General features: G+C 35.7%; 1 protein-coding gene across 1 annotated transcript; it reads left to right on the forward strand.

The window, feature by feature from the left end:
* The first annotated feature begins 221 nt into the window (after positions 1 to 221).
* dpa (disc proliferation abnormal) lies at positions 222 to 12,100 on the forward strand. Its single transcript, XM_089704733.1, has 17 exons — positions 222 to 483; positions 667 to 762; positions 1,170 to 1,333; positions 1,764 to 1,931; positions 2,344 to 2,442; positions 2,592 to 2,724; positions 3,237 to 3,479; positions 3,794 to 4,022; positions 4,624 to 4,818; positions 5,382 to 5,558; positions 6,603 to 6,690; positions 6,897 to 7,057; positions 8,119 to 8,245; positions 8,769 to 8,875; positions 9,225 to 9,359; positions 11,103 to 11,313; positions 11,700 to 12,100. Exons 1-17 carry the CDS (start codon positions 351 to 353, stop codon positions 11,793 to 11,795), a joined length of 2,562 nt encoding a protein of 853 aa, XP_089560859.1. The 5' UTR covers positions 222 to 350; the 3' UTR covers positions 11,796 to 12,100.
* The last annotated feature ends 2,421 nt before the right edge of the window (positions 12,101 to 14,521 follow it).

Genomic DNA, 14,521 nt, shown 5'->3' on the forward strand with positions numbered 1-14,521 from the left:
AAAATTCGACCTTATTTTTCATAAAATCATTGTTTTAAGTTTAATTGTTCTTAATACAATTTATGAACTAAAAATCGATTATTTCAAACAATAACGAAATATTTTATATACGCTAAGTATTATTTTAATTAAAAAAATATTTATCAAGGTTTTCATTCTAAAGAAACCATAGTGACGTAAGTCTATCTTTTAACAAACCGTCAAGCAGTCGCAAACTTCGTTTTTGTCACAAAAATAACTGTCAGATTTGGCGCCAAACTTATGTGAAAACAACACTGATTCTGATTTTCGTGCTTAGTGTAACAAATAAATAATTTGTTGTGTTGTGTTAAATAAAAAGTCTTGTTATAATGTCTACTCCATCTAAAAGACCTTCTTCACGTGCATCTTCTGAAGCGCCTACACCATCCCGGCGAACACGATCGTCTCAGCAACTCATTGTACCTGAAACTCCACAACGGTCTTCTGGTACACCATCTAAAGGTAATTTTATTATTTTTTGTGTATGTTATTGAGCTTCAAATAATAATTCAGCTTTATGTCAATTATTTTGTATATAAACTTGTTTGCACAATTTAGGTTAGTTTGGGTGCAATAGACTTGTGCATATGAACCACTTCTTAAATATTTAACAGTCATGGTCATACAAATAAATATGATTTTCAGATGGAACACCAGGCTCTCCCAGAAGAACCCCTCGTACTCCCAGCCAACAGGCACCAGGGACCTCTCCGGCACGAGCTCTTGCTTCCAGCCCTATTGGTAATTACTCTTATAAGTCATTAATTCTTTAACATAACTCTATACTTAAAACTATAAGTGAGAATTGGGTTAAAATTAATCCGATTTTTTTTCTAGTAATGCTATGACCCTCGCAAATTTGTGTGCTTTTAAATAGCATATGTTTTTGTGCTCATTCATTGCTTCTCTACTACTAATGGACGTAATATGATTATATGTAGCCAACAGTGAATAATAAATTTACTATCCACAACTCAAAAATAATTTTTCATTTCCAACCAACAGCATGTTCAATGCAATCACTATCCACAACTCAATTATTTTTCATTTCCAACCAGTTGTTCTTGAGCATGTTCAGTACAGTATCTCTTCATATTTACAATACTATCTACATTAACTCATATTTGTATAAACTGATAACATTACAGGAACTGACATAGACATGAGTTCACCTCTTAACTATGGGACACCAAGTTCCTTGAGCACCCCTCGCTCCCTCATGAGAGGAGCTATGACACCGGCCAGACAGAGGGCTGATTTAAGAGGGCAACAGTTAGGTCCAAATGTACCTGCACCCACTCCTACTAGAAGAGTAAGTTATAGATATATTAATTATATTATAAGTTTTTTTTTTTAATGTCAGAGCAAGCAAAGGAGCAGGTGGGCCACCTGATGTTAAGTGGTCACCACCGCCCATAAACACTTGTAACACTAGAAGTTATGGAAATATCTCATTGTTTTAATGTTAAATTAATATTTGTTGTTATATTTCATGACTAAAATCAAATAAATGTTGTATGTAGTCAATTTATAGGACAGATTTTTAATGTATTAAAATACTAAATTATAACATTATTTACCAAATTAAGGGAATAAAAAATGTTTTTTTACATCGGAAGAAAATATGTGTTGGCTACTATACTAGCTTTGCCATGCGGTTCCTGCAATCGAAACAACAGCCAAAAGGAAGTATTTCTATAGCTCATTTTATATTCTGGTACATAACTGGTTGTATATTACAGGCTGAAGCGGGAGAACCAGAAACAACATCAAGTGAACCACAGTTAGTAGTGTGGGGAACAGATGTGGCTATCGCAGAGTGTAAAGAGAAGTTTATAAAGTTCTTGCAGAGATTTGTTGAGCCCACCGCACTTACTAATGAACCATTGTACGAGTTAAAACTGGAAGAGGTAATTAATTCTTAAAATTATACCAAATCTTTTTAAAAGGGTTTAAAAAAATTGTATATAACATGCTTTTACAAAATATGCAAATACATGATTTTAAAGATATATCTTTTAATATTATATAATAAACTAGCGGTCCGCCCCGGCTTCGCCCGTGGAACATATTTCGCAATAAAAGGTAGCCTATGTTCTTTCTCAGGGTCTAAAGATTATCTGTGCCAAATTTCATCAAAATCGTTCCAGTAGTTTATGCGTGAAAACCATACATATATACAAACCTTTCCTCTTTATAATATAAGTATTAAGTATTAAGTATTAAATAAATAAAATAAATAGTTTCGCCATTGCTAATGTATTATTAAAAATAATAGAGGTAGTTTAAAACATATCTCTTTAATAATATTTTTCTTTACAGATACACACTTTAGAGGAGCCTTTCTTGGATGTAGACTGTGAACATGTTAAAATTTTTGACCCTAAACTTCATAGACAATTTGTTTGTTATCCACAAGAGGTAAGCTAAACTTTCTCGAATTATTATTATTAATTTATAGGTAATTCTTAAAAATTATTGTCATAAATTTTCTTTTCAGCATAGATATTTTTATGTGAAATAATAAGGTAGGACTATTTTCCCCTAACATTGTTTCTGTATAATTTTAGGTTATTCCAGCATTTGATGCAGCAGTTAATGAGCTATTTTTTGAGAAGTATCCTGCAGCAGTTTTAGAACATCAGATTCAAGTGCGACCCTATAATGCGCCAATGAGACACATGAGAGATTTGAATCCAGAAGGTATAATTTAAAAGCTTTATAAAAATAATAAAAACAAATAATCATAAAAATAATTTGCTTATTGGTACTCATTGTATTGTGCTTGTATTGAATTTAAATTTATTGTTTGTTTATCCTGATATTTAAATAGACAAATTTTATAGCTTTTATAATAAAATCTTTATTACTTAGAAATCATAAAATAAAAAAATTAAAATTTTTAGAAAAAGTTTAATATCTATGAAAATTAATAGCACAAATGTTATTACATATATGTCTATAGCTTCTTATCTTAATAATTACTATTATAAAGGCGAAAGTTTGTATGGATGTTTGTTACTCTTTCACATAAAAACTACTGAACCGATTACAATGAAATTTAGCACACATATAGAGGCTAACTTGGATTAACACATAGGATCGGTTTTTTCCCGGAAATCCCGCGGGAACGGGAACTATGCGGGTTTTCCTTTGAAAACGCGGGCGAAGCCGCTGGCGGAAATCTAGTTTAAAATAAAACATTCATTTTTCAGATATTGACCAGCTAGTCACCCTATCTGGTATGGTGATCAGAACATCCACAATAGTACCAGAGATGCGGGAAGCATACTTCAAGTGTGCGGTTTGTGGGAGTGCTGCAGTCGCTGAGTTGGAGCGAGGCAGGGTGCCAGAGCCAGCTCATTGTTCCCACTGCAATACTGCACATAGCTTCCAGTTGATTCATAACCGTTCGCATTTCAGTGATAAACAGTTGGTTAAACTGCAAGAAGCTCCTGGTAAGTTATTTTTTTTTTTGTGATTTTTATGATATTGGAATGTTTGTTTGCAGAGTATAGCAAAATGTCCTATTTTTTAAAAGTTGTGTAAGATGCTTTAATCTAAACAGAATTTTTAATACAATGATGAATAAAATGACTTATAAGTGTTGTTGTATAAATTAAAAAGTTTAAGCTTTTTGAAACAATTTATTTTGAAAGTTTTTAAGATCATATAACAGATTTTCCAGCATATGTGAAAGATTTCAAGTGGCCGTTTTCTTATATATTGATTTTTTTATCATACATTCTTTAACATACATGAATGTTTACAGATGACATGCCGGCTGGTCGAACACCTGCTACAGTGAGTGTTATGGCGCACGGCGCGCTCGTAGAAGGAGTCGGTGCGGGCGAGCGCGTGTTCGTCACCGGCGTGTTCCGCGCCGCGCCCGCGTCGGTCAACCCGCGCCGCGCCACGCTGCGCGCGCTGCACCGCACGCACGTGGACGCGCTGCACTACCGCAAGACGCACGCCGACCGGCTGCACGACATGGAGGACGGGTGAGCGTGTGACGTCACCGGCGTGTTCCGCGCCGCGCCCGCGTCGGTCAACCCGCGCCGCGCCACGCTGCGCGCGCTGCACCGCACGCACGTGGACGCGCTGCACTACCGCAAGACGCACGCCGACCGGCTGCACGACATGGAGGACGGGTGAGCGTGTGACGTCACCAAGTGTCGGTGCCGTGCCGCCGTAACGAGCGTGTGTAGGTGCCATGCCAACGCAACCCGCGCGTGTTGGTTACCACGCCAACGTAACCAGTGTGTGTAGGTGCCATGCCAACACAACCCGCGCGTGTTGAGTGCCATGCAGCCGTAACCAGTGTGTGTAGGTGCCATGCCAACACAACCCGCGCGTGTTGAGTGCCATGCAGCCGTAACCAGTGTGTGTGGTGCCATGCCAACACAACCCGCGCATACAAGGTGCCGATCTGGCGAAATGCGTGCGTATAGGTGATATAGTTCCGGAACCCGCGATCAACATTGTTACATATTTTCAGAAGATTGTGTCTCCACTGTGGATCTCTTTATAAACCAACACTTCGAAACATTTCAATATAAATATAAGAATGAAGCATTAAATTCAATTTAAAATCTATTTCAGGAAGGAACACCAGTTCCCACCAGAACGCGTGGAATTATTCAAGACTTTGGCATCACAACCGGATTGCTACGAAAGACTGGCGAGGGCTATCGCGCCGTCTATTTATGAAAACTTAGACATTAAGAAAGGAGTTCTCCTACAATTGCTGGGTGGTACAAAGAAGAATTTCAATGCCGCTGGTCGGACACATTTCAGGTATACTAAATCATATAGATTAAAGAGATGTTGACCAAGACTTTTCTACGAACATTTATTCCTTTAGGGAATTTATTATCATAATTTACGATTATACGACAAGACTAATAAGTAATTTTATGTTAACCTAAATTTCTAAATAATTTATTCTAAGAGAGTGTCCATTGTCACTTGCTTGGTGTCTGTTAAGGGGAAGTAAGTCACTTCGCTTGTGTGCTTTGGTATACAGATAATTTGTCATTGTTCACTTATCACTACACTAACTCAAAAGGTTTAGACCTTTTTAGTCTTCGCACTAGGTCCGTGGTGTCATATAATACATTTTTTCTTAAAATTAAAAGACAAAATACTATACACATATCAGCAAAGATTCCGCTGAAATTTACATTCTTTAGATATAGAAACACATTCAATCACATAAAGTATACCTTAATTAACCCATTGAACCCCGAACGGTCCGATCGGTCTACGATAGATTTTCTTTTGTGTCTGTGATTCCGGGGCCTGAGTTATTAAATATTACGTTTAATTTTTTTAAGCTCTAATTATAATGCCCCTTTCAGATCAGAGATAAACATCCTACTATGCGGCGACCCGGGCACCAGCAAGTCGCAGCTGCTCCGCTGGGTGCACGCGCTGGTGCCGCGCGCGCAGTACACGTCGGGGCGCGGCTCGTCCGCTGTGGGGCTCACGGCCTACGTCACTAAGGACCCGGACACGCGCCAGCTGATCCTGCAGACGTATGTATAGCTGTTAAGCTTAGAAAAAAAGCTAATCCTGCTGTAAAAACCCAAAAAAAGAGCTATTATAGCTGCGCCCGCGGTTTCACCCGCGCGCGTGAGTCAGTTTTACCTTTTAATCCTAATATTCCTGTCAGTAATTTTTTAAAATGTTTGTCTATCCTATCCGTATTTAGTAAAAATCGGTCATTTCAATATTAAAATATAAAAACAGACACTCCAATTTGATTATTGGTATAGATAACCTAAGTTGTCAATTGTTTTGGCAATTCAAGGCACACACTACACTTATCGTGCTTTACTCAATCCTGTTCATTTGGGAGACTTTGTCCTATGGCTTTGTTTCTAGAAAAAACAGGTACATCTAATCTAATATCTAGTACTATTATAAAGGCGAAAGTTTGTAAGGATGTATGGATGTATGGATGTTTGTTACTCTTTCACGTAAAAACTACTGAACCGATTACAATGAAATTTAGCACACATATAGAGGGTAACTTGGATTAACACATAGGATAGGTTTTATCCCGGAAATCCCACGGGAACGGGAACTATGCGGGGTTTCCTTTGAAAACGCGGGCGAAGCCGCGGGCGGAAATCTATTCTAGTCTAGTCTAGTATATTATAAAGGCGAAAGTTTGTAAGGATGTATGGATGTATGGATGTTTGTTACTCTTTCACGTAAAAACTACTGAACCGATTACAATGAAATTTAGCACACATATAGAGGGTAACTTGGATTTACACATATGATAGTTTTTATCCCGGAAATCCCACGGGAACGGGAACTATGCGGGTTTTCCTTTGCAAACGCGGGCGGAAATCTAGTTATATATATTGGAGACGCCCGTGTTGAGGCTGTCACTTTTAACGCCAACAACTCCGTACGTGTCCAACAATTATTTTATTCAGTGTGTGTAATGAAATGAAAACTTATTAAAACATGGGTGTTTAAAGTCATAGTAAGATAGTCTAGCTAGACAACTAGCTTTCAGCCCGCTAGAATAGAAAAAAAAAATAGTAAAAAACTTTGTGATATTACAGAGGTGCATTAGTGCTGGCCGATAACGGAATATGCTGCATTGATGAGTTTGACAAAATGAACGATTCCACTCGAAGTGTGCTTCATGAGGTAAGAAATCTAATTATTAAGTTAAATTCATAATGTCATATCCAGTAAAAAAAACTTCCTCATTTTTTATAAGACGGTTCATAATATCTTAAATAAAATAACTGTTACGTAAATAACAATTTTTTTTTCAACCTTACAGGATATTGTTCGCTCAACATAAGCATGTATATTGTATAACTGTAATATAATAATTTATTTACTTTCAGGTAATGGAACAACAAACGCTATCTATAGCCAAAGCGGGTATAATCTGTCAGTTAAACGCAAGAACGTCCATTTTAGCAGCCGCAAACCCAGCTGAATCACAGTGGAATAAGAATAAAACTATTGTGGAGAATGTACAACTGCCGCATACTTTGATGTCCAGGTAGGTTGGGTTTTTACTTGAAATTATATTTTTGTCAAATAATTCGGCTGTTTAGACTGTTTAAGTACATAAATTTAATTAAAACACCTATACGAAATTATAAGTATTTAGATAAATACATATAAATAATTAAATAGAGATTATAAACTCGCACTTGCATCCTCCCCATATCAATCCTCCCCATAACCATCCTCCCCACTCCCATCCTCCCCACTCGCATCCTCCCCATAACCATCCTCCCCATACCCATCCTCCCCACTCCCATCCTCCCCACTCCCATCCTCCCAACTTCGATAATTTCCACTACGATCCTCCCCACAGCCGTCCTCCTCATTCCTATCTTCCCTTCCCACTTCTAACCTCCCCTCGCCCATCCTCGCCACTCCCATCCTCCCCATTACGATCCTCTACACTCGCATCCTCCCCATAACAATCCTCACTCCCATCCTACCCACCGCCATCCTCACCACAGCTATCCTCCCCTTGCCCATCCTCGCTACTACGATCCTCCCCACTCGCATCTTCCCCACAGCCATCCTCCCCATTTAGATCCTCCCCACACTCATCCTCCCCACTCCCATCCTCCCAACATCGATCCTCCCCACCGCCATCCTCCTCACTAGCATCCTCCCCACAGCCATCCTCACCTCTCCCATCCTCCCCACTTCCATTCTCACCTCGTCCATTCTCGCCACTCCCATCCTCCCCACTCTATCCTCCCCTCTCCCATCCTTGCCCCTCCCATCCTCCCCATTACGATCCTTCCCACTCGCATCCTCCCCACTCCCATCTTCCCCATAACCATCCTCCCCACTCCCAAGTTCCCCGAACACTTTTTTTACAGGCGATTATTCTGTTACTATTGCAGATATCAAAAAAATTTAAACTGATATCGAAAGCCCTTTACCTAATGAGTAAAATGACAATAATAACTTTGAAATAATAAAACTATATTTCCAGTTTTCCAAAAAAGTTACATTAAACACACAATTAATAAAAAATCAAAGGTTATAAAAAATCATTTTCTTAAATCATAAATAACAAAACAATTCCAATTTCAGGTTCGATCTAATATTCTTAGTGCTCGACCCACAAGACGAGGTGTTCGATAGACGTCTGGCGTCACATTTAGTGTCACTATACTATAAGGATCCCGCAGAAGTGCAGGAGGACGATGAAGATGTTGTTGTAAGTTGTTGTTTTTTGTGTGTTTGTAATATAATTCGATAGAGCCGGCTGCACGCACGAAAAAACATGACTCATGCGGCGTTACCTCGCTCTGAGGCGTTCCATGTGAGGCTTGAAGTGCAAGCGAGAGCGCGCAACGAGCGACAAAGAAGCACTATCGGACGTTGTCACGTTCAACTATCGTCAGTAAAGAGACTTTACAGACAACCAATTTTTGTGTGTTTGTAATATAACTGTTATATAAGGATTGAAAAAGTGCTGTTTTGGATTGGCTTCATTAGAATGTAGTTAACTAGTTATGATAGTTGGTAGTGCAATTTGTTTTGAAGTATTTGAAATATTTTAGTGTCCATTTTGTTTTCGAGTAAAGACGATGAAATCTAAATGACAATAAAAAAAATCTTTTGGTGCATGTTATATGTTTTTGTCACTTATTTGAGTGAAGATAATTATAATATTTCCCTAAAACAGGGAAATATATTATATTATTTAAGATAAAGAATAACCATGTATAATTTTACAGGGTATGAGTCTTATGAGGGACTACATAGCGTTTTCAAAGGAACATGTACAGCCCGTACTAAGTGAGGCGGCGCAACAAAGGCTAATCGATGCTTATGTTGATATGAGGTAAGTTATTTACTTTTTGTGTATATTTTATTCATATTTTTTTAGAAATTAATTCTTAGGACAATAAAAAATAAAAATGTATGTGAATAATTAAGACACCGTTTTTATGGTGATGGTATTTTTTATGAATGTTATGTACCTACTTACAATATTAGTTTTTCATTGACTAGTCCACTCTATTAAGATCTGCTCACTCTACAATTTTATCGTCAAAGCATACACAAATATACAAGGACTTCGACTTTTTATTGCCATTTACTTTAGTACGCCACAGACCTAACCTGTGAAATTGTCAATATATCTTTTTACCAATACCATACTATAAAATTTTTAAAACAATATTTTCCAGACGAGTAGGAAGCGGTCGTGGTCAAATATCAGCGTATCCACGTCAATTGGAGTCTCTAATTCGTCTCGCGGAAGCTCACGCAAGAGTGAGATTGTGTGGTACTGTGGAAGTTTCTGATGTTGATGAAGCTGCTCGGTGAGTATTTTTAATAATATTGCTTTTGTATGGGGCTTTAAATAATATTTAGTATTTGGGTAATGTACAAAAAAAATAGTTTCATGTTAGTCTAATTATAGCGGCTCGAAGAATTTAATGATATAGGTCCTTCGAGCCGGATTTATAAGAAAATTCATTAATGTAATTTATTGTTTTTTACCTGCTCTCAGAAAATGATTTGGTGAGTACGCAAGCGTTATTAAAAAGGTAATAAAAACATAATAAAAAATTGGGAAATTCCAGAAAACCCCAATGTAAAAGTCTATCTAAGTAGTATTTTTTAATTTCAGTAAAATACCACTTATCTTACTTCCCTTCTCTGAGACCTGAATAAAATTTTATAGATATAAATGATTTCAAAATTGCACAGTGAGATTAAAATTCGATTCCAATAGGCTATTTGACAGTATAAAAAATAAATTACTTTTTTGTGTAATCCATATATATATAAGGTTTTTGAAGCGATTTAAATTAATAAATGATATAAATAATAACTTATTTATTTATAAATCGTCGAGAAAAAACATCATATTTTTTAAAATGACCACGTGACCGAAAACATCCATGATTGGCTGCATCTGCCATGACGTCACAACGGCGTAAATAACAAGTGATCCCAACGTTTACTCACGTCGTTGCTGAATTTCGCTTTTGGTTTTGTTTCTTATTTCTTGCGATTCAAGGTGTCTGTAATCAGTTTTGCTCTTTATGTGTTATTTTTGTTTGTCATGGAACCTAATTTCGAAAAAGCAGACAGTAGAAATCTACCTAAAGTGGACGCTTTAATTAGGAAATAATATTGTAATACTGTGCTATAATGGTTGGCATGTTCTTTAAAAACAACCAAGATTTTTACGCTCCTCAATTGAGAAATGTGAAAACAGCTACGTAAGTTAATATTTCAATCGTCATTCATTACCTTTTTAGTTAATTGTACCTACAAACATGAATCACAATAGCACAATAATTATGAAGTATACATTTTTTAGATTAAGTCCTTTATTTTTCATTTCAGCCATCCAGTTTATAGGATTGACGTGTTTGTATTGATTATTTTCAATATCAATACAAACACGTCATCATCAATTTATATATATCATTATCTTACCTCAAGCAGGTAAGTAATGAGACGATTTATACTATGTATTGCAAATAAAATAAACTGCCTACTAGGTATTCAACACCATACTTACATCGAAGTGGTCTTCACAAAAAAATATTTAAACTGTTTTAATTGATATATCTAATATCACTTGGATCTCTGCGAGCTAACTGCAACCACTTTCTACGCATTTTTATATCTTTTGGAGCACATATAAATAGTTTGTCAGGGGTTTATTTCTGCATCCAGGAACTACACACCACCTATAAGAACTCATTTTCTGGTTTTTAAACAGATTAACTTAATTATACTATAATTAAAACAAAAACTAACAATAAGTACTAGGAGCAAGTTGATGTTTACGCCGCTGTGACGTCACCATGGTCGCGAGACGCCATATTCTTCAAAATTGTGTTTTGGCGGCGTATTTGAATATCATGTTTTTATTTTCCATTTTCTCAATGAATAACTACAAAAAATTAAGAAACATATGTTTTGTGTGCTCTATAAACGTATCTTAATAATTTGAGACAGTTTTCAAAACCTTGTCAAATAGCCTATTAACCTCTTACAATCTATCAGCCCATTTCGTAAACTCAAACTAAACATTTCTTTTCCAGTCTCCACCGCGAAGCCCTAAAGCAATCAGCGACAGACCCTGCCTCAGGGCGCATAGACGTGGGAATCCTTACCACAGGGCTCGGAGCAGCAGCTCGACGCAGAAAGGCCGATCTAATAGCTGCGTTACGGACTCTCATACAACCGCACGCCAAACCACACACTACAACACACGCCAAGTTGCTGCAGGAAGTTAATAGTAGTTCGCAGATTGTGAGTTATTTTAATTTAAAATTTACTCTTCCATTCCAAATTTGAAATTTGGTCGATAAAAATAGCGTTGATGCTAGCCTGTGGAAACTCATACAACCGCACACAACCACACGCGAAGTTGCTGCAGGAAGTTAATAGTAGTTCGCAGATCGCGTATACATTCGTAATCCGTTCTGTAGTTCTTGAGTTATAAGAGGTGTTATCATAGCTTTCTTTGGAATAATACATAGATATTGACATAGCTGTAATTGACACTAAAAGAAAGTAAAAAAAGTTATAATTAAAAAGTTGAAACAAAGTTACTACGACACTATTACCAAATACAATACAATAAAAACTTTCAGTCAAAAAGTATTTATTTTATTTATGTATCTATTTTTTTCCAGACGGTGACTCGAGAGCAACTCGACGAAGCGTTACGAGATCTGCAAGATGAAGGCAAAGTTGTTGTTGTTAGCCACACTCATGTTAGATTGTGTTAATTTTCAACGTTTTTTATTTTAGTTCGTAATTAATAATTAAGTATTAATAAAATAATGTGTCATGTGTTGTCATTTAATTATTTTTTATTAAAAATAATGTTGTCGATATATTAAGTTTGAATGAATCTTGTATTATTGAAATAAATGTCATTTTTAATAGAAGCTCTTTATTAATAATAATATCTCTCTTTGACTGTTACAAATGTAAAATTAAATGGAAGCATCAAAAATGATTAAAAATGTTATTGAGCTGTGCTCAGTATGCAAAAACCGCCATGTAATATAACTGTGATTTTTTTAATAAATACTTTTATACAAGTTTTTGTTTTTTATTATATTTTACATGAATGTAAATGCTGAATTTTTTTTTCAAATTTCGACATCCGCAAAGGAATCAAAACCTACAGGGTCCTTCGCATGAACATAGAGTGTTGCAATTTGGTAGAAAGTAACGTCTTATAACACAGATATAGAAAAAAACATGAATTTTTAATTACTTACCTTATATAATTTTTTTTTTTAATAATATTAAACTTACAATCCCTTTACTCATGAACGCATATATTAAATTGATATTCACATTAAAAACTCTGGTCTATAATACCTTTAATCTGTAATAAAATCAAACTTCTATATCAACGCAACCAGAAGATACAGCCGTAAATGCTGAAATTTTAGCAAATTAAAAAGGTAGGTTTGTTCGGTTGTTTATTTGCCTAAGTCTTCAATCACCAATAAAATGGTTTGTGAAGTCAACTCGATATTTTTTTATTCAAATTTATTCTTACCATTTATATTTTATATAAAAGGATATAATATATTAGTTATTACTATAATATAGCCGTATATAATATAGTAGTTATTAAGTGAAGTCCCGTGTACCCGTAGTGGGGTAAGGGGCAGATGCATTATTCATACATCTGTTTCACTGATCGATTTCTTTTTAGGGACAAGTAGGTGATCAGCCTTCTGTGTCCTGCCAGACCGAGACATTTTTTTTCTTCGTCTCCACCGGGAATCGAACCCAGGACCCCTCGGTTCTACGCTCAAGCGCCAACCACTGTACCAAGGAGGCGGTCGGTCGGTCGGCGGCGATATAGTAGTTATTACTAACTAATCTAAGTAACTAATATTCACATATGAGTAATGAAACATTAAATAATAATTATTAAAGTAAAAAACACGCTAAAGCTCATGAAATTATTTTATTCTCACCTATGCCTATCCGTTACATATTAAATTAATTTAAAGGTAAAGCGTAGGTTGTAAGGGTTCGTGGTGTAATTACACGACACTCTTGTATATAATAATATATTGATAGATAAATATAATACTCGTGCTAATAGCTATCGGCCATTGAGCACCTTTACTAAATAGGCAGTTTAGAAATTGGTTTAAAAATATAGGTATCTCAACAGATTTTTTAAATATAATAATTGCCACACTTTATTTTTTACTTTATATCATGCGTATTATAACATAACAAACTATATAAATATTAGCTAACCGTGCGTATTCTGAGGAAAATTGCGATAAGAAACACAGCGTAAGTAATGATAAGAAGTAGCGTACTGTTACAAAAATCATATTATAAAATCGCATATGTGATTTAGGTAAGGGGTAAATGCTTGAAAGCAATAAAAAGGCACAAGTACAATAAATTATATTTATTTAAATTAAAAATATCTGTACATAAAATCAGTGGAAATCAAGTCTGTTAACAAACATAGAAATTCGTTTAACAATTTACTATAAAACTTAACTTGAACATTGTATTAACTTGTAACATAAAATATGATTTTATAGTGTTTTAATTAAATAAATAAATATGTGATAAAACTAAAATTCTGATAAATATATTTGCTAGTTGGTCTGGAATAAGTTTACGAGATCTTAGACTATGTTATACAGGGTGTCCCAAAAAGTAGTGATATACTGAATCTGGGAGGTAGAGGACCTAGAGGGCTATCCGAATCACCCCCATGTATGTAATGCGATTTTTCGTATTTTCGGAGTTATGACGTTTTTTTTTCAATTTTTCATCTATCGCCGAGTACGATGAGATTTTCACTCATGGTGACGTCAATTATTGCGGAAGATGCTTGATTTTTTTTGTGTGATAAGCTGAAAGATAGGCCAATTCAGTAAGGTAACATTTACTATCGTTAGATCTTCGAATGGAATAAAAAAAAGAATTAAATGCCAAGAAAGATAAAATTTCTCAGTATGTTCATAACTTCAAGGGCCCATAAAAAAATAAAATCACATAAAAAAGGTTTTCCATTTGGCTTTTAAAAACTTGCTCTATCGATCAGGTAGCTACCCTAAAAAATTCATTTCATTATTCAGAAGGCTTCAATCTAAAAATTGAAATCTAAATGTGGTAAGTGCAAAATTTTTATTAACATGATGATCATTAAAACCAATAAATAGGTGTTTAATTACCAGAATTTTTTTAAAATAGCCCCGCTGTTGCTCAATGCAAGTGCGACATCACCGTTAAAAGTTGTCTTTTAAATGTCTGAATGCTCTTTTATCATTTTTAATGGTTTCTTCTGCTACTATGAATTTCCGGGTTATTTCGTCCAAATTGTGGCATTCTCTCAAGTAGCCGAGGTCTTTTTAGTATCCCCATTAAAACAAATCAATGGGGTTTAGGTCGAGGGACCGTGGAGGCCAGGCTTTAAAGCAGGCGTCACCGGCGCATGCGCAGGCTGCAACGACCA

The sequence above is a fragment of the Colias philodice genome, chromosome 16 (genome assembly GCF_061535455.1).
Source record: "Colias philodice isolate Cphi_HAF_F1 chromosome 16, ilColPhil1 Martin Lab GWU primary, whole genome shotgun sequence".
NCBI classification, from domain to species: Eukaryota; Metazoa; Arthropoda; class Insecta; order Lepidoptera; family Pieridae; genus Colias; species Colias philodice.

What these genes read in the sequence shown, in the direction of transcription:
- dpa (XM_089704733.1), top strand. Translation starts at nt 351, where the DNA reads ATGTCTACTCCATCTAAAAGACCTTCTTCACGTGCATCTTCTGAAGCG. An exon ending in CTGCACGACATGGAGGACGG is followed by an intron (nt 4,023 to 4,623) that starts GTGAGCGTGTGA and finishes AATCTATTTCAG; the next exon opens with GAAGGAACACCAGTTCCCAC. An exon ending in GATGTTGATGAAGCTGCTCG is followed by an intron (nt 9,360 to 11,102) that starts GTGAGTATTTTT and finishes TTTCTTTTCCAG; the next exon opens with TCTCCACCGCGAAGCCCTAA.